This window comes from Rhinoraja longicauda, chromosome 4 (genome assembly GCF_053455715.1).
Source record: "Rhinoraja longicauda isolate Sanriku21f chromosome 4, sRhiLon1.1, whole genome shotgun sequence".
NCBI lineage: Eukaryota > Metazoa > Chordata > Chondrichthyes > Rajiformes > Arhynchobatidae > Rhinoraja > Rhinoraja longicauda.
In genome coordinates, this window is record NC_135956.1 from 42919765 (window position 1) to 42945569 (window position 25805).

The following is a 25805-nucleotide window of genomic DNA, read 5'->3' on the forward strand; positions in this document are numbered from 1 at the left end:
GTCTGTCACTGAAGGAGCTGCTCAGTGCAGTGACAGTGTCCTGCATGGGGTGGGAGTCGTTGTCCAGCAGTGATGATAGCTTTGCCATCATCCTCCACTCTCCCACCGCCTGCACTGAGCATCCCAGGACAGACCTGGCCTTCTCAATCAGTTTATCAAGTCTCGTCCTGTCAGCAGTTGAGATGCTGCTGCTCCAGCAGACCACTCCCTAGAAAATGGCTGATGCCACCACAGTGTTGAAGAAGGTCCTCAGGAGTGCCCCCTACACTCCAAAGGGCCTGAGTCTCCTCAGCAGATACAGTCTGCTCTGGCCTTATAAAGTGCATTGATGCTATCAGTCCAGTCCAGTTTATTGTTCAGGTAAACACCCAGGTACTTATAAGAGTCCACTCTCTCAATGTCCGTTCCCTGGATGTTCACCGGTGTCAAGGGGGAGTGGCTGCGCCTGCGGAAATCCACCACCATCTCCCTGGTTTTCCCTGCGTTGATCTGGAGGCAGTTCCGCTGGCACCAGTCCACAAAGTCTTGGGTCAGTTCTCTGGACTCTCTCATCGTCATCTGTGATGAGGCCAACGATGGCAGAGTCGTCAGAGAAATTTTGCAGATAGCAGTTGGCTGAGCTGTGCATGAAGTGTACAGGGTGAACAGGAAAGGAGCCAAAACTGTTCCCTGCGGAGCCCCTGTGCTGCAGACCACTATGTCAGAAACACAATTCCTTGTCCTCACATACTGTGGGCAGTTGGTGAGGTAGTCCAGAATCCGGGATGTGAAGTCGTGATCCACTCCTGTGTGCTCCAGCTTGTCCCTTAGACTCCCCGTGGTCCAAAACTTGGCATAGTCCATCTGCAGCGAACAACATTTTTTGTACATAGAATTATGTGATGTCCAGAATTTGTCCTTGGCATTGAGATAAAATACCTCCCAAGGTGCATGTTGTCCCTTCATGACAACTACCACATATCATTAAGTTTCAGAGACCAGCACTTTGACATGACCAATCTTCAGATATTTTGTGAATTCTACTTGTGTAAGAAGGAACTGCAGATGCTGGTTTAAACCGAACAAATACACAAAAAGCTGGAGTAACTCAGCGGGCCAGGCAGCATCTCTGGAGAGAGGGAACGGGTGACGTTTCGGGTCGAGACCCTTCAAAGGTCTGCCTGTCCCGCTGAGTTACTCCAGCTTTTTGTGTCTATCTGTAGTGGGGTAGTTCATTGCACCACTTTGAGTTAGATGGAGTGTATTGCATGTAGCAGTAATAAGCGGTAGTCAGTCAGTTTGCTGCATTCTAGTCTTCTATTTTGATGTAGCTTGGAGAGGGACCAAAAGATTAGTTGGTTCGCTCATAATATTTCTCAAAGTACGGAGTAGTTTGCAGGCACAAAACCATATTGTTATTTAGTACAAAGTACTGTAGATGCTAGTTTACAAACATAGATACAAAGTGCTGAAGTAACTCAGCGGGTCATACAGCATCTTAGGAGAACATGGATGTGTGATGTTTCAAGCTGGGACTCTTCTTCAGACTGTTCAGTCATTTAGTTCCTTGGTTAAATTGCTTATATGGAGTGTTTTGAATTTGTGGAACTCTTGTTTGATATGAGCAAGTCTTTGCATGTGCATTTATAGTGCTGACTCTTGTCGAGTGACTGGCAGCTCAGTGTTGATCAATCAAAGTAACTTCAGGGATATGCATTCAAACTAATAAAAGCCTCAAAGAAGATGAAACTCTTGAAAGTTATTCCCAGATTTCTGACAATGGAAATGAGACTCCAGGGTATGAATTTTGCTTTGTGCCACATGCTGTTAAACTCGATGTGTTTTGTTCCCTGCAAACCAATGATACACTGACCTGTTAATTAGATGCTAAGGGATTAAATGGGGCAGAATTTAAGTGTGTCTGAATTAGGAGGTATTAGCTACAGGGAGAGGTTGGACTAACTTAGAGTGTTTTCTCAAGGCTGGAGGTTGGCCTGTTAGAAGTATTTAAAATTAAGAGACGTGTAGATAGAGAAGATAGAACATTTTTCCCAGGATGGAAATATCAAGTAGCAGTGGGCATAGCTTTACGGTAAGAGGTGCAAAGTTTAAAGGAGATGTGAGGAAAAGTATTTTTTACAGGGGGTGGTGAGTGCCTGGAACATGAGACTAGGGTGGTGGAGGCAGATAAGATAATGACATTTAAGAGACTTTTAGATAGGCATATCAATATGCAGGGAATGGGGGGGATATGAATTGTATGCAGGCAGATAAGAGTTGGTCTTGGCATCATGTTTGACACAGACATTGGGTGCCAAAGTGACTGTTCCTCTCCAGTACTATACAGGTTGAATATTGATTTTCAAGCAACTGATAGTCCATCCCCCTTATAATCCGGACAAAATTACAAGAGCTCAGTTGCATTTCCCTGAGTGGCCACAGGTAATATTGCGAGTGGCAAGTGTGCTTTGCTTACATCTGAACTTTGAAATCCCTCCTTGGCCTTTTCTAATTCTATCTCTTCTGGCTCAATGTTTAAGTGTTTCGCTTTTCAACTATGCCTGGCCCCTTCGCACCACCCCACAACCCCTCCTCCCACCATTCTGTTCAATTTTCCTCTTACTCTCTGGAACTCTGAACTGCCTGACAAGCCTTCTCTAATTTACTGGTCACCTTTAAAAGGCTGCTTCCCAAAATCCCTTTTCAATTATGTTCTCAATCTTCTCTCCTAACCATTTTGCAAAGGCAATACAGTAACCCCTCATTTTAACGGACCCACTTATAACCAATTTTGGATATAGCGGATGGACCTGCCAACACGGTAGTGACAAGGCTGTCATTTCGGTTTCAGTTTAGTTTATTGTTACGTGTACTGACGTACAGTGAAAAGCTTTTGTTGCGTGCTATCCAATCAGCAGAAAGGCAATTCATGATACAATCGAGTCATTTACAGTGTATAGATACATGATAAGGGAATAACGTTTAATGCAAGGTAAAGCCAGCAAAGTCCGATCAAGGATAATCTGAGGGTCATCAAAGAGGTAGATTATTGTTCAGCACTGCTCTTTGGTTGTGGTAGGATTATTCAGTTGTTTGATAACAGCTGGGAAGAAACTGTCCCTGAATCTGGAGATGGGTGTTTTCACACTTCTATACCTTTTGCCTGATGGGAGAGGGAAGAAGAGGGAGTGGTCAGGGTGCGCCTTGTCCTTGATGATGCTGCTGGCCTTGCTGAGGCAGTGTGAGGTATAAATGGAGTTAATTGAAGGGAGGTTGGCTTGTGTGATGGTGTGGGCTGCGTCCACAATTCGCTGCAATTTCTTATGGTCTTGGATGGAGCTGTTCCCAAACCATGCTGTGATGCATCCTGATAAAATGCTTTCTATGGTGCATCTGTAGAAGTTGGTGAGAGTTGTAGGGGACATGCCAGACTTCTTAAGCCTTTGAAGGAAGTGGAGGCGTTGGTGTGCTTTCTTGGTTGTTGCTTCAATATGGGTGGTCCAGTTGTTGGTGATATTAACTCCTAGCTATTTGACTCCTAGCCAAGGAGATGGTGTCTACTTCAACACAATTAATGCAAACTGGGGTATGTATACAGCTTCGCTTCCTGAAGTCAATTACTATCTCCTTTGGCTTACTGACCTTGAGAGAAATGTTGTTGTGGCTCACGTTGCAGTCCCTGGGGTCAGCGGTTTCTTCGGGCCACCAACAAAACGCGATCGGTCACCGTGTGGCTTCTTCCCTTCTCACCTGCTGCCGCTTCGACGGTAGGGTATGTCGGAGGCTACGGGGGAGATGGAGGAGGTGATGAGGGGAAGTGGGAGGGGTGCGGGCATAAAGGCCGACTGGACAGTAACGGGAGAAGCAGCCGGTGGAGCGTGGAGCGTTCAAAGCCACTGCCAACAGCAATAAATAGCAGCAGGTGAGAGCGGTGGGAGCCCCTCGGTGGGAAACTCTGTCCCCAGGGGTTACAATGTGAGCCGCAACAACAGCTGTGTCACTGGTCCTTGCGGTGGGTGCACCTTGGAAGTCGGTAGTGATGTTTGACGCTGGGGCTCTAAACGTCCGGGGAGACGGTGGGAGCTGGGGATGGGTAGGCAGGTCATTCCATTCACATTCAGTTTACATTTTATATTTGTTTTATTCAAGTTTCTGGCACTCCATGGTGCTTAAGAGACACGGGAGGGTTATTTTTAGCAGGCTGATGTCTATTGTCTTATTATTATCACTTGACCTCTGTTGGTGTGGAACTGAAGATGCAGGAAAATCAGACGTTAACCTGTACTATGTTCTATAATTCTATCAGTCTCGAGAGAGTCATGGTAAAAAAAAAAAGGGGTGGGTTTCGTATTAAAGTCCTAAATTGGGGGAAGGTAAATTTCAATGGTATGAAAAAGGGAATTGATTGCAGCTGCTATTGGCAGATACAGATGTGAAAGGAAGAGTTTGGAGCAAACATGAAGACAAAGGCTATCACAATTGGGGAACCTTGATTGATGAGAGATATTAAAAGTCTGGTAAGGAAATAAAAGAGTGTCATAGGCAGCTGCGATCAAGTGAGTCCCTTGAGAAGTATAAGAGATGTAGGAGAACCCTTGAGAAGGAAATTAGGAGGGCAAAAAGGGTCACAATATGATTGGCAGATGTGATAAAGGAGAATTCCAGGTAATCATCCATACATGATTACAATCAAATCGTACATGAGTACAACAGGAAGTTCAAGATAAAAGAAACAGTGCAGTGTATACACCAATGAGCCAAAACATTATGACCACTGATAGGTGAAGTGAATAACATTGATTATCTTGTACAATGACACCTGTCAAGGGGTGGGATATCTTAGGTAGCAAGTGAACAGTCAGTTCTTGAAGTTGATGTGTTGGATGCAGAAGAAATGGGCAGGAGTAAAGACCCGAGCGACTTTGACAAGGGTCAAATTGTTGTGGCCAGACGACTGGGTCAGAGCATCTCTGAAATGGCAAGGCTTGTGGGGTACTCCCGGTCAGCAGTGGTAAGTACATACCGACAGTGGTCCGAGGAGTGACAAACCACAAACCGGCGCCAGGGTGTTGGGCGCCCAAGGCTCATCGATGCGCGAGGGCAGTGATGCCACCAGTATGCACAGTGGGAAGATGACAAAGTCAGTGTGTGAAGGAGTGTGATGCTCTGGGCAATGTTCTGCTGGGAAAACCCGGGTCCAGCCATTCATGTGGATGTCAATTTGACACGTGTCGCCTACCTAGACATCGTTGCAGACCAAGTACACCTCTTCATGGCAATGGTATTCCCTGATGGCAGTGGCCTCTTTCAGTAGGATAATGCGCCCTGCAACCTGCACACATTGTTCGGGAATGGTTTGAGGAACATGATGAAATGTTCACGGTGTTGCCCTGGCCTCCAAATTCTCCAGATCTCAATCCGATTGAGCATCTGTGGGATGTGCTGGATCGACAAGTCCGATCCACAACGGTTCCACCCTGTAACTTACAGGACTTGAAGGATCTGCTGCGAATGTTTTGGTGCCAGATACCACAGGACACTTTCAGGGGTCGGCGCTGTTTTGGCGGCACACGGAGGACCAACAGCATATTAGGCAGGTGGTCATAATGGTTTGGCTGATCATTGTAGCTACAGAGAAAATGTGAATTAAAAAAGTGAAGGGCGGCAACAAGGTAGATTGCGAGGTCGGCAATGCACCTGTTGAAGAGTCTAATAGTGGGAAAGAAGGTTTCAAGTTTTTGTACCTTCTGCCTGATGGGAGAGTTGAGAGGAGAAAATGACTGGGGTGTGAGTGGTCCTTGATCCTGAGCTTGGGTGCTCACTATGCAGTTTGCTTGTTCTTTCCGTGACTGTGTGGGTTTCCACCAAGGTGTTCCAGTTTCCTCGCATGTCACAAAATACATGATTAATTGGATTCTGTAAATAACTCCCGAGGTTATTGGTAAAATGAGTCAAAGGAGAGTTGGTGGATTACGTGAGAATAGGTTGCAGGGATATGAGGAATGGGACTTCCCACCTGGGAGCTGACATTGTACTGATTGGGGGCATGGACTCCTTGAGTGGTGTTAACCTCCACTTCTCTGAGTGGAGGATCCTTAGTGCAAGGAGCCTTAGTGAATTAGTCATGCAATTATGCAGCCCAACTTGTCCATGTTTTTCTGAACTAGTCCTATTTGCCCAGATTTGGCCCATACTCCTCTGAAACATACATATCCATGTACCTGTCCAAATGTCTTAAACATTGTAACTGTATCCTGCTCTACCACTTCCTCTGTCAGCTTGTTCCATATACCCACCACACAATGTGTGGAGAAACTGGCCCCTTTAGGTCACCTTTAAATCTTTCCCCTCTCACTTAAATCCACACCTTCTAGTTTTAGGCTCCCCTATCCTGAGAAAATTACAATGCTCATCCTCCTTATCTTTACTCGTGATTTTATAAACTCTATGTTCATCCCTCAGTCTCCAAGGAAAATAGTCTCAGCCTATCCAATCACTCCTGAAGTGATCAAACCATCCTTTCCCGGCAAGTTCTTTGTGAATCTTTTCTGCTTCCTCTCTAGCTTAATAACATCTTTCTACAGTATGGCAAACAGCTGCACACTATTCCAGGGGCAGTCTTACCAACAATCATATACTTGTAATATGTCACATTTCTATTCTGTATCTTCCCCATTTCTCTAACCATTGTATTTGAGTTGGACGATTATATTTATATATAGTTTTACCTGATTTGATTGGATAGCATGCAAAACGAAGGTTTTCACTGTACCTCAGTACACGTGATAATAATAAACCCAAGTTGGCTTGTTGCAGCTGTACAAGGCCTTGGTGTGATTCCACTTGGAGATTTATATGCAGCTTTGGTCTTGTTATCTGAGGAAAGATGTTCTTGCTATAGAAGGAATGTACTGAAAGGTTAAATATAGATCATAGAACAGTACAGCACATGAACAGGCCTGATATCAGGTTAAACTCTCTGCGTACATGTGATTCCTCCATTCCCTGCATATCAATGTGCCTATCTAAAAGCGTCTTAAATGCCACTATTATATCTGGTTCCACCACCAGCCCTGGCAGCGCAATCCAGGCACTCGCCATTCTGTAAAACAAAAAAGTCGTCCAGCACATTTCCATTAAATGTCCTCCTTCTGTTCTTAAAGCTCTGCCCTCTAAACTCTGACACTTCACTCTGGGAATAGATTCTGCCTGTTCACTAGACATGGCAGGACTGATGTATGAGAGATTAGTTGATGAGGTCAATATTCATTTGTAGTTTATAAGCACGAGGGAATCTCAAAAACCCATTAAAGAAATTGAAGAGTTTTCTTCTCTCCCATTCCTTCTCTCCCGAGATGCTGGCTGACCTGCTGAGTTACTCCAGCATTTTGTGAATAAATCGATTTGTACCAGCATCTGCAGTTATTTTCTTATACTACATGGGGGCGTGGCTGCGTTCTGCAGCTGCGGCTCACCGGCAGTCTCTCTGTCTTTTTTTTTGTTTTTGTCTTTTGTTATCATTTAAATGTATGTTTTGATTTATTTTTAACTCTGTATATGTGGGGGGGGGGGGGGGGTGGGGGAAACCTTTTTTTCTAATCTCCTCAACGGAGATGCGACCTTTATCGTGTCGTATCTCCGTTCGCGCTACGGCCTAACACCGTGGAGTCGCCGGCCAGCTGGGATCGACCTTGAAGACTCCGGTCGCAGGGCCTGGACTTACCATCTCGGAGGCTTCGGCCTTGGGCCCTGCAGACCGCAACATCTGGAGTTCGCAGGTCCCTGGCTGGCGACCGGCTTTCGGGAGCTCCAGCCGTAGCAGCTTCGACCGCCCCAGAGCGCGAGGTTTGATCGACCCGCTTGCAGGCCCTTCATTGCCCTGCGTGGCCTGGCCGCGGCACTTTCCATCACCCGGTGGGGGCTCAGGACCTTCATCGGCCTGCTCGGCTCGGCCCTGGGACTTTCCATCGCCCGGTGGGGGCTTCAAAAGTCGGGAGCCTCGATCGCCTCGTGGCACCACGGGAGAAGGATGAGGAGGAGATAAGACTTTTCTTTGCCTTCCATCATAGTGAGGATGTGCCTGGAGCAATCACTGTGATGGCTGTTTGTGTTAAAATTGTAATTGTGTGTCTTGTGTTTTTATTGTCTACTGCCGGACCCTGACGTGAGAGGACGCTGGCGCTATTTGTTCGCCGCTTCTCCGTCAGGATAGTTCGTCTGTTTGTTTTTATGTCATGACTGTTTTTGTAAAGCGTATTTGAGCACTTGGAAAATCGCTATATAAAATAAATGTTTATTATTATTATTATTACAAAGAAATTGATGTCTAAGTTCGGAATGTCCCAAGCTCAGTATATGGTGTATGCTGATCAGAACCAAGATTTGGAGAAATATCTTTACCTAGAGGGTTATGAATCTTGTGTTCTCTATCACAGAAAACAGTGGAGGCCATGCCATCAGATATATTTTAGAAAGATGCAGATGAATTTCTTAACACGAAAGGAATCAAAGAATGTGGGGAGAAAGTCAGAACTAAATGCTGAAGCTGATGATAATGAATGACAGTGCAGTCCTGAAGGACTGAATGGTTTGCTCCTATTTTCTGTTCCCATAGTGTTGGCAATCTTTACCAAAACACACTGTGCTGGACGAACGTAGTAGGTCAGGCTGCATCTGGGGAGAGAATGGACAGGTGACATTTTGGGTCAGAACCCTTCTTCAGAGTGATGGAATAGGGGGAAGAAAGCTGGAAATCTAAATTTAGTAATCTTCCTATAATAACACTTCTAAAAACCCCATTCTGTGCATCATTTGTCTGAGACTTTCATTGCTTTGGTGATTTCAGGTTGACAAAGATGTCTTTATTTAAAGCTCGAGATTGGTGGTCTACATCTGTAGGAGAACAAGAGGATTTTGACCAAGGATGTTTATGTGTTGCTGATGTTGACAACACTGAAAGTGGTAAGTGAAATAGACACCGACTCGCAATAGTTTTATGGTCGGATGGAATGGTGTATTGCAATTAAGGGAGGTATTGGCCAGTTGTAGAATTCGCAATAATGTAATTTAAACAAAATGTAACATTTCACAAAGACTTCCTTCCCCATTTTGATTGCCGATAAATCAGGAAACTAGAAAAGCTGTGTGGCCTAGAAAAGCAAACTAGAAAAGCTCCTCCTCTCTACCCTAAATCCTCCTCCCTTCTATTTTTCTTGTTGCATTCAAATCTTCATAATTGGCCATTATGGCACTCCTGGTTACTCAGGAGAGAAAATAAATATATAAAGAAGCTCCAGAGTGATTTGCTTCATTCTTGGAGCTACCATTTTCCAAACACAAATTAACATTCAGCCTTAACATGCTAAAATATTGGTGATTAGAAGCCGCTAAATCTGGAACCCTTTGTTATTTCTTACTGCCTTGAATGAAGTAGACATGTGGACTATGGTCAATATTGAAAATTAATATAATAATTATCAAATAACTTTGGAATTCATATCAGGCTTCCTGCTTTAATGAATTCAAGCAGACAAAATAATCCAATTAGTTTTGTTTTTCTTGGTTCTGCAGATAAAATTATTGTTGGCAGCTATAAGGGGATTCTACGTATCTATTCTCCAAATCCTTCCAAACCGGGAGCAGCATTTCAACCAGAAGAACTTATTCTAGAACTTCAGTTGCAGGATCCGATATTACAGATGGAGGTTGGCAAATTTGTCTCGTAAGTAGATAAATTATTATATAGACTGGGGAGAGTTAAATTACCAGCCAAGAATAACTGCAAGCGTAATAGTTTTAAACCCCTTATGAATATGGATTGAGTGAGACTAAATATAATTTTCACTGTGACTTATTTTATGGCCTTCAAGATGGCGCCTGTCTGTGGTGACATGTTGCCGGCAGCACAGCAGAAAATCATCAAATATAATAATTCTCAGCTTACCTGTATAAAGGAAACGGCAGAAATCAGTGCTGTAACTGACAAGCTCTCTCATTCATCATATTGTTTACAGTGTACTATGTTTACATATTCTGTTGTGCTGCAGCAAATAAGAATTTCATTGTTCTATCTGCGACACATGACAATTAAAAACACTCTTGACTCTTGACTCTTGGTAAGCACACTGCTCCTTGTCTGATTATTGATTTTGGAAGAGGAAAATTATAATTAGCTGCAACGTCCTGAATGAACATGGGGGAAATCAGCCAATTTTCATGGCTCTGCAACCAAATAAAGCTGAAGAAGCTGGAATCTGAAATAACAGCAGATATGCTGGAAGGCACAGGAAACCAAATAGCATCTGCAGAAAGGGAGACCACCACGGTTTCAAGGCAGCAACCCTTCGTTGGAACTGGGGGGAGAATCGAGGGTTTACAGTTTTCAAAGCAGAGTTGTGAGGGGGTTGCAGGGGGAAGTGTGAAGAGGGAAGGTGCAAGACTAAAGCTTATATGTGATAGGTTAAGACAGATACGGTGACAAGGAACTGACCATTCGCAAGACATTTAAAATAAATTTTCATAAGGGATAGAAGCAGATTTGGGCCATTCGGCCCATCAAGGCTACTCAGCCATTCATCATGGCTAATATATCTTTCCCTCTCAACCCCATTCTCCTGCCTTTTCCCCATAACCCCTGACACCTATACTAATCAAGAATTTATCTATCTCTGCCTTTAAAATATCCATTGACTGTCTCCACAACCTTCTGTGGCAATGAATTCCACAGATTCACCACCCTCTGACTAAAGACATTCCACCTTATCTCCTTCCTAAAGGAACATCCTTTAATTCTGTGGCTATGACCTCTGGTCTTAGATTCTCCCACTAGTGGAAACATCCTCTCCACATCCACTCTATCCAGGCCTTTCAGTATTCAGTAAATGGGATGAGAACAGGATGTAAGCATGATAATGGGAAACAATGAGAGCACAGTTGATCTGAATTTGGCAAATTCAGTATTTATCCAAACAGTTGCTAAGTATCTGGATGGAAGATAAGGTGATGTTCTTCTAGTTTATGTTGGACCTCACTGTCGGATGGAGGAGTTTACAGACAGATCAGAAAGGGGCTGGAATGAGAATTAAAATGGCATGCAACAGGAAGTTCAGGGTTCCTCCTACGGAATGAACACAGGTACTCCACAAAGTGATCACCAAATCTGAGCTTGCTTTCTCCAATTTGGAGGAAGCCACAGTGAAGTACACTGGATTGGATGAAGTTCAAGTGATTACTATTTCACCTGGAATGATTGCTTAGGCCCCGAGATGATGGGAAGGGAAGGGAAGTGAATGGACAGGTGTTTGATGGGAATGTGCCATGTAACAGGGACTCTGCTAGGTCAGAACAACAATTGAGTTCTCCTGATGCTCATCTTCCATGGGACCCAGCAGCATTACAGCAATGGTCTGAGGAAACAGTTGAGCTACTATGTAAGTCTTTTAAGTTGTTGGTCTAGTCCATGTGGCCAGCCTAAATGAGGACACCATTGCTGCCTCAGACTTTATCAGCAAGTGTGCCTGCTTGCCAAAGAAGAAAGTTTGAGAGTTTCGCAAATAGAAACGATGTGCAAGGAAACGGTTCTGCCCAAGATCACAAGAAATTGCAAAGTTATTAAGCCCAGTACATCATGCAAACGCTTCTCTCTATTGACTCCATCTTTATTCATATTGCCTTGGGAAAGCACCCAACAAAATCAAGGACCACTTACACCTGGTCATAGAACTTTGAAAGTAGAATAGTACAGCAGTGCAACAGAGCCTTTGGCCCACAATGTCTGTACCGATCATGATGCCGAGACCAACTCTTGCCTGCCTGCACCTGATCCATAACCCTGCATTTCCAAATGCCTGTCCAAATGTTTCTTCAATGCCACTATCATATCTGCCTCAACCATCACCCCCAGCAGCAAGTTTCAGGCACTCGCCACCCTCTGTGTAAAAAAAACTTGCCCCGCATATCATCTTTAAATGTTGCTCTCCTTACCTTACAACGATGCCTTGAAATTTGATATTTCTGTCCTGGAGGGAGGAGGATGGGGGGAGGTTATGACTCCCCCCCAATCCATATCTCTCATAATTTAATATATTCTAACAGGTGTCCCCCTCAACCTCCTGCATTGAGAAAACAATCCAAGTCTGTGGCAAATACCCTCTAATTCAGGCATCATTCTGGTAAACCTCATCACCCTTTCCAAAGCCTCCACATCCTTACTGTAATGGGGCAACCAGAACCGTACACAATACAGTACTCCAAAGATGGCCTAACCAAAATCCTATCAAGGTGCATTATGACTTCCTAACTCTTATCCTTAATGCGTAGGAATGAACTGCAGATGCTGGTTTACACTGAAGACAATAGACAATAGGTGCAGGAGTGGGCCATTCGGCCCTTTGAGCCAGCACCGCCATTCAATGTGATCATGGCTGATCATTCACAATCAGTACCCCGTACTGCTTTCTCCCCATACCCACCCCTTAACTCCACTATCTTTAAGAGCTCTATCTAGCTCTCTCTTGAAAGCATCCAGATAATTGGCCTCTACTGTCTTCTGAGGTAGAGAATTCCACAGATTTACAACTCTCTGACTGAAAAAGTTGTTCCTCATCTCCGTTCTAAATGGCCTGCCCTTATTCTTAAACTGCGGCCCCTGGTTCTGGACTCCCCCAACATTGGGAACATGTTTCCTGCCTCTAGCGTGTCCAATCCCTTAATAATCTTATATGTTTCAATAAGATCCCTCTCATCCTTCTAAATTCCAGTGTATACAAGCCCAGTCGCTCCAGTCTTTCAACATACGACAGTCCCACCATTCCGGGAATTAACCTCATGAATCTACGCTGCATTACCTCAGTAGCAAGAATGTCCTTCCTCAAATTTGGAGACCAAAACTGTGCACAATACTCCAGGTGTGGTCTCTCGGGCCCTGTACAACTGCAGAAGGATCTCTTTGCTCCTATACTCAACTCCCCTTGTTATGAAGGCCAACATTCCATTAGCTTTCTTCACTACCTGCTGTACCTGCATGCTTACTTTCAGTGACTGATGAACGAGGGTACCCAGATCTCGTTGTACGTCCCCTTCTCCTAACTTGACACCATTCAGATAATAATCTGCCTTCCTGTTCTTGCCACCAAACTGGATAACCTCACATTTATCCATATCAAACTGCATCTGCCATGCATCTGCCCACTCACACAACCTGTCCAAGTCACCCTACAACCTCATAGTATCCTCCTCACAGTTCACACTACCGCCCAGGTTTGTGTCATCTGCAAATTTGCTAATGTTACTTTTAATCCCTTCATCTAAGTCATTAATGTATATTGTAAATAGCTGAGGTCCCAGCACCGAGCCTTGCGGTACCTCACTAGTCACTGCCTGCCATTCTGAAAGGGACCCATTTATCCCTACTCTTTGTTTCCTGTCTACCAACCAATTGTCTATCCATGTCAGTACCCTACCCTGAATACCATGTGCTCTAATTTTGCCCACTAATCTCCTATGTGGGACCTTATCGAAGGCTTTCTGAAAGTCCAGGTACACTACATCCACTGGCTCTCCCTTGTCCATTTTCCTGGTTACATCCTCAAAAAATTCCAGAAGATTAGTCAGGCATCATTTCCCCTTCGTAAATCCATGCTGACTCGGAACGATCCTGTTTACCCCTTTTTCGTCCCATTTACCCTTTTGCAACTTTTCAAAAGTAAATTTTCCCCATCCTGTTTTGTTCAGTAATTTGAGTTTACACTTCCACGTAAAGCAACCAACAAAGGGGAAATTTTAACATACTGTTTAAGATTATTATTTTATGTTCTAAGGGGCGTGGCTGTGTTCTGCAGCTGCGGCTCACCGGCAGTCTCTCTGTCTTTTTTTTGTTTTTTGTCTATTGTCATCGTTTAATGTACGTTTTGTTCTATTTTTAACTCTGTGTATGTGGGAGGGTGGTGGGGGGGTTGGGGGAAACCTTTTTTTTCTAATCTCTTCCTCAACGGAGATGCGACCTTTACCGTGTCGTATCTCCGTTCGCGCTACGGCCTAACATCGTGGAGTCGGCGGCCTCCAGCTGGGATCGACCTTGAAGACTCCGGTCGCAGGGCCTGGACTTACCATCTCGGAGGCTTCGGCCGTGGGCCCTGCAGACCGCAACATCGGGAGTTCGCAGGTCCCTGGCTGGCGACCGGTTTTTGGGAGCTCCAGCCGTAGCAGCTTCGACCGCCCCGAAGCGCGAGGTACGATCGACCCGCCCGCAGGCCCTTCATCACCCTGCGTGGCCTGGCCGCGGCACCTTCCATCGCCCGGTGGGGGCTCAGGACTTTCATCGGCCGGCTCGGCCCTGGGACTTTCCATCGCCCGGTGGGGGCTCAGGACTTTCATCGGCCTGCTCGGCTCGGCCCTGGGACTTTCCATCGCCCAGTGGGGGCTTCAAAAAGTTGGGAGCCTCGATCGCCTCGTGGCACCACGGGAGAAGAATGAGGAGGAGATAAGACTTTGCCTTCCATCACAGTGAGGGTATGCCTAGAGCAATCACTGTGATGGCTGTTTGTGTAAAAATTGTATCTGTGTGTCCTGTGCTTTTTGATGTCTACTGCCGGACCCTGACGTGAGAGGACGCTGGCGTTGTTTATTCGCCGCTTTTCCATCAGGATAGTTTGTCTGTTTGTTTTTATGTTAATTGTCTTTGTAAAGCGCTTTGAGCACCCGATAAGGCGCTATATAAAATAAATGAATTATTATTATTATTATTATTATTTTAAGTTCAAATAACAATAGTAATAGCACATAACAATGTTATTTCACTTATTTTTGAACAACTAATGATGAACACCAAAACCAAACACAGTCAATATGTACAAATCCAGAATCAACAAATTTACCCCCTGGGCAGGCGAAATTTACCCCCTGGGGGAACCCTTGCCCTAGGATCTCTGGCCATTAGAACATCTGGGAGATTGTTTTTGTGTCTTCCTTAGTGAAGACAGATCCAAAGTACCTGTTCAACTCGTCTGCCATTTCCTTGTTCCCCATAATAAATTATAGGAGGCCATGGTATTAGAGACAAAGTACCAGCATGAATAGAAGGTTAGCTGACTGGCAGAAGGCAAGGAGTGGGAATAAAGTATAATGAAAGTGTAAAAAGCTTTGGGATATTCTTTAATCCAACTCAGCAAAGCCATTTGGTTCCCCCTTTTGGCCCTTCTAATTACCCGCTTGAGTTCTTTCCTCCTTAATATTCCTCAAAGGCCTTGTCCTATTCTATCCTCTTAAACCTTTGTATGCGCCTACTTTTTTCTTTTTAACTAAATTTGCAACCTCTTTGGTCACCCAACGTTCCCTTACTTTACCATCCTTATCAATCCTCCTTTGTGGAATATGCCGGTTCTGAATTTCGATCAACTGGCCTTTAAATGACCCACATATCTAATATGGACTTATCCAATAACAACTGCTTTCAGTGTACCCTCCCAAGCTCCTGCCTAATAACCTTTTAGTTTGCCTTACTCAAATTTAGAGCCTTTGCTGCAAGTCCAGCTTTCTCCTTATTCAAAATAACCTTAACTTCTGGAGGTGTGATCACTATTCCCAAAAATTTCTTCCATTTAATTATCAGTCCACTGGCTAGACTCATTTCCCAACACCAGTTCCAGCATATTCCCTTCCTGAGTTGGATTATTCACATACTGTTTCAAGAAATCTTCTAGGATACACGTCACAAATATTGTCCCTTCTAAGCTTTCGGCATGGAGCATATCTCAATCAATATTGAGGAAGCTAAAGTCACCCACTAAGACAACCATGTTGCTCTGGCATATTTTAGTAATCTGTCTATATATCTATACCTCTATCTCCTGCTTGTTATTGGGGGGCCTATAGTAGAATCCCATTAGAGTGCTTGCACCTTTCTTATTTCTAAGCTCTACCCATATCGCCTCAACAGACAAACACTGCAGTATGTCCACTCTGGGTCCCTGATTAGCAGTGCAACTCCTCCACCTCTTTTTGCCTCCTTATCAATCACATTTGAAACTCTGGAACATTGAGCTGCCGGTCGTGTCCCTCTCGAAATCACGTTTCTGCAATGGCCACAACATCATCATCAGATCCAGGCTCGAAGTCCATCTGCTTTCCCCACAATACTCCTTGCGTTGAAATAAACACACCATATTCCTTCACCTCTCCCTGCCTGTCGTTCCTTTGAGACTTTCTGGAACTATCCTCAGCCTTCTCTCCTTCCAATTTCTGACCTTCTCAGGTTCCCATCACCCTGTCTCGATAGCTTAAACCCTCCCAAGTAGCACAGACAAACCTTAAGAAAGGATATTTGTCTCCCTCGAGTTCAGGTCCAACCCGTTCCTCTCACACAGGTCACCTCTCCCAAAAGAGATTCCAGTGTTCTATAAATCTCAATCCTTGTCCTCTGATCTCTTCTCTCCTTTCCCATTGGACAGAAGGTACAAATATTTGAAAGCGCATACCATCAGATACAAGAGCAGTTTCTTCCCATTGTCATCAGACTCTTGAACAGACCTTTTGCAATAACGTTGATCTCCCAATCTTCAAACCTACCTCGTTGTGCCTCTTGCGTTTTAAAAAAAAAAGCGTTTCTTTGTACCTGTATATTCTGCTGTTTATTCTCTTTTGCACTACCTGATGTATGCACGTATGGAATGATTTGCAAAATTAGGTTTTTTCACTGTATCTTCACTGTGTTGTCACTGTGTATGTCACAATAATAATACTTGCTTTGTGATTTCCCTGGTATTCTTTACCATTGACACCCAATACTCCCATCCACTCGCATCCCATTCAGCTAGATGAGATTCACCATTTCGCTTCCCAGTAATCAGGAGTCCAACATTCTATGTGAAGTAGTGAGTCACTTGCACTTCATCTAATCTTGTGTACTGCATTTGGTGTTCACAAAGTGGTATTGTTTATTTTATTTAGTTTACAGATACTGCGCAGAAACAGGCCCTTCGGCCCACTGAGTCTGCACCGACCAGTGATCCCTGCACATACTAGGGACAATTTACAATTTACACTTGTACCAGCCAACTAACCTACAAACCTGTACGTCTTTGGAGTGTGGGAGGAAACTGATCACGGAGAAAACCCACACAGTCATGGGGACAACGTACAAACACCATACTGACAGCACCGTAGTCTGAATCGAACCCGAGTCTCGGGTGCTGTAAGCGCTGGAGGACAGCAATGTTGCAAATATAGAACAAATTTATATTTGCGCTCTCTACATTGGAGAGAACAAATATAGATTTAGTGATCACTGCTATACCGATACTCAGTTATTCTGAGTGATCCCGGACTTCCTGTTGCATACCATTTTATTTTTTAATCCCAATCCAATTCATACCTGTCTGTCCTCAATACTATAGTGAAGTTCAAGATAAACTAGAACAACATTCTACCTTCTGTGTAGGCACTTGGCAATTCTTTTGAATGAACATTGAAATTTACAACTTCAGATAAAACCGCTCTATTATTGTTCCCCATTATCATGCTTGTGTTCTGTCCTTATCCCTTTTCTTTAAAATATCTTGCTAATTGTCAGTGTCCGTCCTCCTCATCACCTGATCTGTTGACCCACAAAGCATGTGCACTAGTTTGGTGCAACTTTAAATTTACATTAATGTGCAAGTATCCTGGGCCAGGAGAACCAAAACCAGAGTGCTGTGAGCATACAACATGGAATAGTCTGTAGGGAGCTATATTTTTGCGTGAACAGTATTGAGTTTTGCGTTGTGTTAATCGAAGAGATGTGGTATAATCTGCATTTGGCAGTAGTTTCACAAAGTGAAATTGCAGCATGACTTTGATCAGCAGAGGGAGCCATTTTACTTTGTGTGAACCTGCAGTTCTTCAGAAAATCTCAGCTTCATCCCCCCTGATGTTTGCATGGTTTCCTCGCGCATTCAAATTTCTGCACTACAACTAAATTGGTTCCCAATTTAAAGATAAGTTGTGCTTTACTCATTACTGTAAGTCAATAACATGGTGTAGCGAGTCCAAATCGAGCAATGTTATCAAAAGACTTTATTCTTGGTAAAAAACCGTGACAAAACGCAACGCACTAAGTTTGGACACACACTACTTAACTTGCTAATCTAATCTCTCTAGTTTGGCGCCAGACACTCGAATACCTCGCGCTCCCGCACCACGTGACCCGTTAGCCAATCCGAGGGTTCGAGACCCCCTGGCCAATCCGTATGTCCCTACATGACCCCCCCCCCCAGAACCCTAAAAACCATACCTCACGGGCGCCCGAACCTCCCGTCCGGAACGCGTACGGAGGGGGGAAGCCGATACCGCCAGTGTGACAGGAGGCGGGGAGGACGCCGCCGCTAGGGGCGATGGAGGGGCCACGGGAGCGGAGGGTGTAGGTGACGGGGAGCGCTTAATCGGCAACGGCGGCCCGGGCCCAACCATAGGCGGCGGGGGGCCGAGAGGTGGCAAACAGGGCGCCGCTGGCGGGACCAGTGGGGCGGCCACAGGCCGGCCCCGGCGTGGAGGTTGGGCCACCGACACGGGGAGGTCCTGGTCCAAATGGGCCGGCTTGAGCCGGGATACCGAAACGAGCTCCTGGCGATTTCCCACCTGCAAGGTGAAGGTGACAGTCCCTCTTTTCAGCACCTGGAACGGGCCCTGGTACACAGGCCGATGAGGGGGGCGGTGGGAATCTTTCCGAAGGAACACGAACTCACAGTCCCGCAAGTCCGACGGGACGTGGACTGCTGTGCTTCCGTGACTGGAGGTCGGGACTGGAGCCAGAGAACCCACCCGCGCCCGGAGGGAACCCAAAACCGACGTGACGGACGGCGGCAAGGCGGGAGTGGAAGGGAGAATGTCACCCGGCACCCGCAGGGGCGAACCGTAGACGAGCTCGGCCGAGGATGTGCCCAGCTCAGCCTTCGGGGCCGTACGAATGCCGAGGAGGACCCAAGGCAGCTGGTCAGCCCAATCGTGGCCGGTCAGGCGGGCACAGAAGGACGCCTTCTGCTGCCGATGGAAGCGCTCAACCATCGTGTTGGCTTGGGGATGATAGGCGGTGGTCTGCTGTAAGCGAGACCCATACAGCTGTGCCAGCGCGGCCCAGAGGGATGAGGTGAACTGGGCCCCCCGATCTGTGGTAATGATAGCCGGGACGCCGAAACGGGCCACTCAATGCAACGGCAGGGCCCGTGCACAGGAGGCCGCCGAGGTGTCCGACAACAGGAGCGCCTCTGGCCAACGTGTAAACCGATCAACCACCGTCAGCAGATGAGTATAACCCCTGGAATAGGGCAATGGACCCACCAAATCCACATGGATGTGGAAAAAACGGACGGGGGGAACCTCGAATCTCTGGTATGGGGGCTGGACATGGCGATGAACTTTGGAGGTCTGGCACGGAATTCAGGCACGTGCCCAGGCTGCCACCTGCTTCCGCAGGCCGTGCCAGACAAAACGGGCGGCCACCATGGCTGAAGTCGCCCTGATGGACGGATGTGCCAGGCCATGAATGGCCTCAATAACCTTTCGCCGCAGGGCGGTCGGCACCACCGGGCGAGGGCGTGGAAGGGAAACGTCGCACCACAACTTGGTACCTGTGGGGCCACACGCCACCTGTTCCAGACGCAGTCCCGAGGCTGTGGAGGCGTACGCTGCGGCAGTTCCTTCCAGGCGCTGAGCCTCCGCTAGCTCCTGGAAATCCACCTGTCCGCCTACCGCGGCTACGGAGGGAATGGCCGGCCGGGACAGGGCATCGGCAACGGCGTTAAGCCTACCCGCAATATGACGGACATCGGTGGTGAACTCCAAAATCAGGGTGAGGTGCCGCTGCTGGCGAGCCGACCACGGATCAGAAACCTTAGCAAAAGCGAATGTCCGAGGTTTGTGATCCGTGTAGGCCACAAAAGAGCGGCCCTCCAAAAAATAACGGAAGTGGCGGACCGCTAAATAGAGGGCCAGGAGCTCCCTATCGAATGCACTATATTTGAGCTCAGCTCGAGAGAGCTGCCGGCTGAAAAACGCCAGTGGCTGCCAGTGACCGTCGACCTGCTGCTCCAAAACCCCACCCACCGCCACGTCTGAGGCGTCCACCGTCAGAGCCGTGGGGGCGGAGGCCCTTGATGGTAGTAGGGCGTGGAAAAGAGCGGACCGCGTCCACCTTAGCTGGCAAAGGAGTGGCACCGGTGACCCAAAAAATCTACCGCTGACAGGACGAATTGGCATTTGGATGGATGGAGAATCAGGCCGTGGTCTTGCAGCCTCTGGAACACCGTGCGGAGGTGGACTAAGTGCTCCTGGACCGAACGGCTGGCAATCAAAATGTCATCGAGGTAAATAAACACGAACGGCAACCCTCGACCCACACGGTCCATCAGACGCTGGAATGCCTGAGCTGCGTTTTTAAGGCCGAAAGGCATACGCAACCACTCAAATAACCCGAACGGAGTAATGGTAGCCGTCTTTGGAATGTCCGGCGGGTGGACCGGGATCTGATGATACCCCCGCACCAAATCGATCTTAGAAAAAATCGTAGCCCCCTCCAGGCTGGCTGAGAAGTCCTGTATGTGCGGATTCGGGTAGCGGTCCGGCCGTGTTGCCGCGTTGAGTCGTCGGAAATCCCCACATGGTCTCCACCCCCCAGATGCTTTGGAAACCATATGCAAGAGGGCGGCCCACGGACTACTCGAAGGCCGAACAATTCCCAGCCTCTCCAAGTTCAGGAACTCCTCTCGAGCCATGGCCAGCTTGTCGGGTGGGAGGCGCCGTGCCCGGGCAAAAACAGGCGGCCCCTCGGACGGGATGAAATGAACGACCCCATGCTTCTCGGAAGGTGCATCGAACCGCTGAACGAGGAGCTGCGGGAAGTCTGCTAGGACCGCATCGAACTGACCGGGGGCCGTGGTAATGGCCTGGATCGCCGGGCTGGTTGGGGCGGCGCTTGAAGGAGCCTCAGGCCCCGTATCTCGGGGCCGTACGCTAGCCGAGGGTTGCAGGCCCCTCCCGCGGGCGTCTGCGACCAACGAAAACGCCCATAGGAAATCCGCACCCAAAATGGCCTGGCCCACATCCGCAACGATGAAATCCCAACGGTAGGTCCTGGACTCGAAGGACAGGGACATAGCCCTTTTACCGTAAGTGCGGATGGGGCTACCGTTCACCGCAATGAGGGGCGGGCCCTTTCCCCCCAGCTCGAACTTCGCAGTCATAGGGGGGCACAATACTCACAACCACTCCCGTATCCACCAGAAAGACGATTCCGGTACCTTGGTCCGTAGCGTAGAGGCGGCGGTTACGGCCAATCGAGACTGCCTCTACATTCGATCGGCCCAGGCATTTCCCGGAAACGAACACGGGGCTCTGCAGCTTCGGGCCTCACTGCCCCACCGCTGATGGAAGAAACACCAGCCGCGCCTATTCGGCCCTGTTGCTCGAGCCCTCTGCCAATAAACAGGCGCCGCAGCCCCTTCTTGGCGGGCTGACTGCGAAATAGCGGCCGATGCGTCGCTCTCTCGGCCGCTCCGCCGACTGCCGCTGGGCCTCGAGACCCGATTAACCGAGTCGTCTCGGGTGTGTCGCTCCCTGACGAGCGCGTCGGCTTTCTCGGCGAACGCTACCGGATCTTCAAACGAGACATCGGCCAACACTAGCCTGACGTCCCGGGGTAGTTTCTCCCGAAAAGCCGCTTCGAAAACCATACACGGCTGATGGTCGCCCATCAATGTCAGCATCTCGGTCATCAACTCCGACGGTAGCTGCTGCCCCAGCTCTGGTAAATGGAGGAGCTTCAGAGCCCGCTGGTTCTGGCTCCAGCCGAAAGTCCTCAGTAGGAGCCTCTTGAGCCCCAGGTACTGCTCTGTTTGGGGTGGACTGGTCAGGTACTGACCGACCCGCGCGGCCACCTCCGGCTGTAGACAGCTCACCAGGTGGTGGAACTTCTCCTGGTCTTCCTCCACCCTCTTAAGATGGAACTGGGATTCCGCCTGCACAAACCACAGGTGCGTCTGATGGGCCCAGAACGGCGGTAGGTGAACCTCGCCCGCTCTCGCTCCCACCTGTGACATGCTGCTGTGCTCTTCAAATCTTACGTTCGAGGTCACCAATGTAGCGAGTCCAAATCGAGCGATGTTATCAAAAGACTTTATTCTTGGTAAAAAAACGTGACAAAACGCAACGCACTAAGTTTGGACACACACTACTTAACTTGCTAATCTAATCTCTCTAGTTTGGCGCCAGACACTCGAATACCTCGCACTCCCGCACCACGTGACCCGTTAGCCAATCCGAGGTTTCGAGACCCCCTGGCCAATCCGTATGTCCCTACATTGGATCAACTAAATTATCCAGAAATGCAACTATTGAAAGGCTCCAATTCCAGTTGTTGGTGCTTCTGTATTTAATTTTATCTCAAATGGTTATTAACTTCATTTTTAGAATGTCCAGTTGTATAAATGACTAAAAATAAGAATAAGAGACAATTAATTTATAAAATCAAGCTTTAAACCCTCCTGCATTCAGAAAACAATCCAAGATTGTTTTGATCTTTTATAACTGTTCCTTGTGTCAGAAACATATGGAAATATGCCAATAACGACACCCATCTCTGTGGTGGCTCAACTAGAAGGATTCTCAGAATAGACGTGCTAATATAGAATTTGGATGGCAACCACATGGAAAGTGCTTGTGGGTCTTTGCTAGTAGAAATGGCGATAGTTGATTTTATTTGTCACTATTAGCCTGGGAAGGAGTTTTTACCATAAATCAGTTACTTCATCAGCGACCTTCCTATCGTAATGTTAGGTGGAAATGTTTATTGATTATGCATTGCTCATTCGCTGAGGAGTTGTGAATGTCTGCTTGCATGCAGCAAGACTAGACAGCAGTTAGGCATGGGTTGGTATGTGGCAAGGAATATTTGCATCACAAAAATGCCTTCCAATGACTTTTTAACAAGAGAGGGCAATCATTTTCCCATGGCAATCATTGACAAAACTGCTGGTGAGCTTTTCACCATCATCACTGGATCATCTTTGATTGAAAATTCGACTGAACGCTAGGCAGTCCTGACTCATCAAAGTATTTTCACCATCTACAAACCACAAATTAAAAGCTTAAGGAGTTCTCTGCACTTGCCTGGATGAGTACAACCTTCTAACCCGATTAATTGATACACTATCCGCCACTCTGAACGTTCATTCCCTACACTACGACCACACATGATTGTAGTGTGTACGATCTACAAGAATTCAGCTATTCCGAAGGTATCTCCATCAAATCTGCAAACTACAGCACCAAGCTCGGAGAAGGGCAACAGGCACCACCTGCAATTACCCTGACGGGGAGCGGCTTGTCGAGGGAAGTGCCTTGTCGAAAAAAGTGCAAGTCTTTGGGTCGAGAGTCTTCGGTAAGGAGGCTGAGGGAGAAGACTACGCCAAAAGTTGGAGAAAGTGAGACCCTGTAAAGAAATGACATGTAAGCTGAGTCAGTGTGATGTTTCCAGGATGTGGGAGGCCAGGGTTACCGCTGCTACAAATGTGGAAAGTGTGTCCAGGTTCAGCTCCTGAAGGACCGTGGTGGGGAACTGGAGAGACAAATGGATGACCTCAGGATCATCCAAGAAAACGAGACGTACCTGGACAAGACCTACAGCGAGATTGTTACACCGAAGGTACCGGAAGAGAGAAGGTGGGTAAGGGTGAGGAAGGCAAGGAAGCTTGGAGTACAAGAGACCCCGGGGGTTATACCTCTTGAAAACTGGTTCACCCTCTTGGAAGCTGTCGGGCCTGAGCGGCGGACAAGTCTGCGAGGCACAACGAGGCGCTGAGGCAATGCCGAAGAGACCGACGTCAGGCAGAGCAGTGTAGCAGGGGACTCCATCGTGAGAGGTACTGACAGGGGTTTCTGCGGCAACAAGCGGGTTTCCAGGATGGTGTGTTGCCTCCCTGGTGCCAGGATCCAGGACGTGATGGACCGATTGCAGAGCATCCTCAAGGGTGAAGATGAGCAGCCGGAAGTGGTAGTGCATGTTGGCACAAACGACGTCGAGAAGACGAGGAAAGATATTCTGCAGCATGACTTTAGAGAGCTCGGAAGAAGGCTAAAAAGCAGGACCTCCAGGGTGGTTATGTCCGGTTTGCTTCCAGTTCCTCATGTTGGTGAGGGCAGGAACAGAGAGATAGGGGATCTGAATGTGTAGCTGGAGCTGGGGAGCTGGTGCAGGGAGCAGGGATTTAGATTCTTAGTCCACTGGGATCTGTTTTGGGGTAAGTGTGAATTGTACAAAAGGGACGGGTTGCACCTCAACAGGCAGGGGACCAGCATTCTGGCAGGCAGGTTTGCCACTGCTTCACGGGTGGTTTTAAACTAAATTGGGGGGTGGGGTGTCAAATGGGATAGACAAGGATGAAATTAAAGGCAAAGAGAATATAGGAAAAGTTAAGAAAGACCCCAGAATTAACGGGACAGAAAGCTCACAAAGGGATAGGAGATGATGGCCAAGTGTAATAGGAATCGATGTGAAAGGTGAGATGAGTAATGGATTAAAAGTATATATGAATGCGTGAAGTATAAGAAGTAAAGTGGATGAGCTTGAGGCACAGTTAGAGATTGGTAGATATGACATTGTGGGGATTACAGAGACATGGCTGGAGGAGGATCGGGACTGGGAACTGAATATTCAGGGTTATACGTCCTATAGAAAGGACTGGCTGGTGGGTAGAGGAGGTGGGGTAGCTCTGTTGGTGTGGGATGAAATTCAGTCCCTTGCGAGGGGTGACATAGGGACTGACGATGTAGTCACTGTGGTTAGAGTTGAGGAATTGTAAAGGTAGGAAGACACTAATGGAAGTTATCTAAAGACCCCCAAACAGTAGTCCGGAGATAGGGTGTAAGTTGCAGCAGGAGTTAAAACTGGCAAGTAACAAAGGTAATGCCACTGTGGTTATGGGGGATCTCAATATGCAGGTAGACTGGGAAAATCAGGTTGGTTCTGAACCCCAAGAAAGGGAGTTTGTCGAGTGCCTCCAAGATGAATTCTTAGAGCAGCTTATACTGGAACCTACCAGATTTAGTGTTGTCCAATTAACCAGATTTAATAAGGGAACTCAAGGTAAAGGAACCGATTGGAGGTAGTGACCATAATATGATTAGTTTTAATCTGCAATTTGAGAGAGAGAAGGTTAAATCAGAAGTGTCAGTGTTGCAGTTGAACAAAGGGAACGACGAAGGCATGTGAGAGAAGCTGGCCAAGGTCGACTGGAAAAGGATCCTAGCAGGAATGACGGTAGAACAGCAATGGCAGGAATTTCTGGGCATAATCCAGAAGATGCAGGATCATTTCATTCCAAAGAGGAAGAAAGATTCTAACGGGAGCAAGAGGCAACCGTGGCTGACAAGGGAAGTTAGGGATGGAATAAAACTAAAAGAAAAGATGGATAACATAGCAAAGAGTAACGGGAAGCCAGAGGATTAGGAAACTTTCAAATGACAACAGAAGGTAACAAAAAGGGCAATATGGGCTGAAATGATGAAGTACGAGGGGAAGCTGGCCTAGAATATAAAGAAGGACAGTAAAAGCTTCTTTAGGTATGTTAAGAGAAAAAGATTAGTAAAGACAAATGTGGGTCCCTTGAAAGCAGAAACGGGTGAAATTATTATGGGTAACAAGGAAATGACAAAAGAGTTGAACAGGTATTTCGGATCTGTCTTCACTAAGGAAGACACAAACAATCTCCCGATTGCCCCCAACAAATCTTTAAGATTTTTTCATTTGAAAACTGGTTGCTTTGAAATATGAGAACATACAGCTAAACTTTATATGCAATTCT

General features: G+C 46.9%; 1 protein-coding gene across 5 annotated transcripts in view; it reads left to right on the top strand.

Moving 5' to 3' along the window:
• The window catches only part of bbs9 (Bardet-Biedl syndrome 9), a 303117-nt gene that overhangs the window by 1891 nt on the left and 275421 nt on the right, over window positions 1–25805 (top strand). For 4 of the 5 annotated variants that reach the window (XM_078397603.1, XM_078397606.1, XM_078397604.1 and 1 more), the window contains exons 2-3: window positions 8825–8940; window positions 9550–9700. In XM_078397603.1, the coding sequence (XP_078253729.1) occupies window positions 8835–8940; window positions 9550–9700 (257 nt within the window). In that variant the 5' untranslated portion in view covers window positions 8825–8834. Of the gene's footprint in view, window positions 1–8824; window positions 8941–9549; window positions 9701–25805 lie in introns of those variants that run through there. The other variant, XM_078397607.1, reaches the window with a different exon arrangement.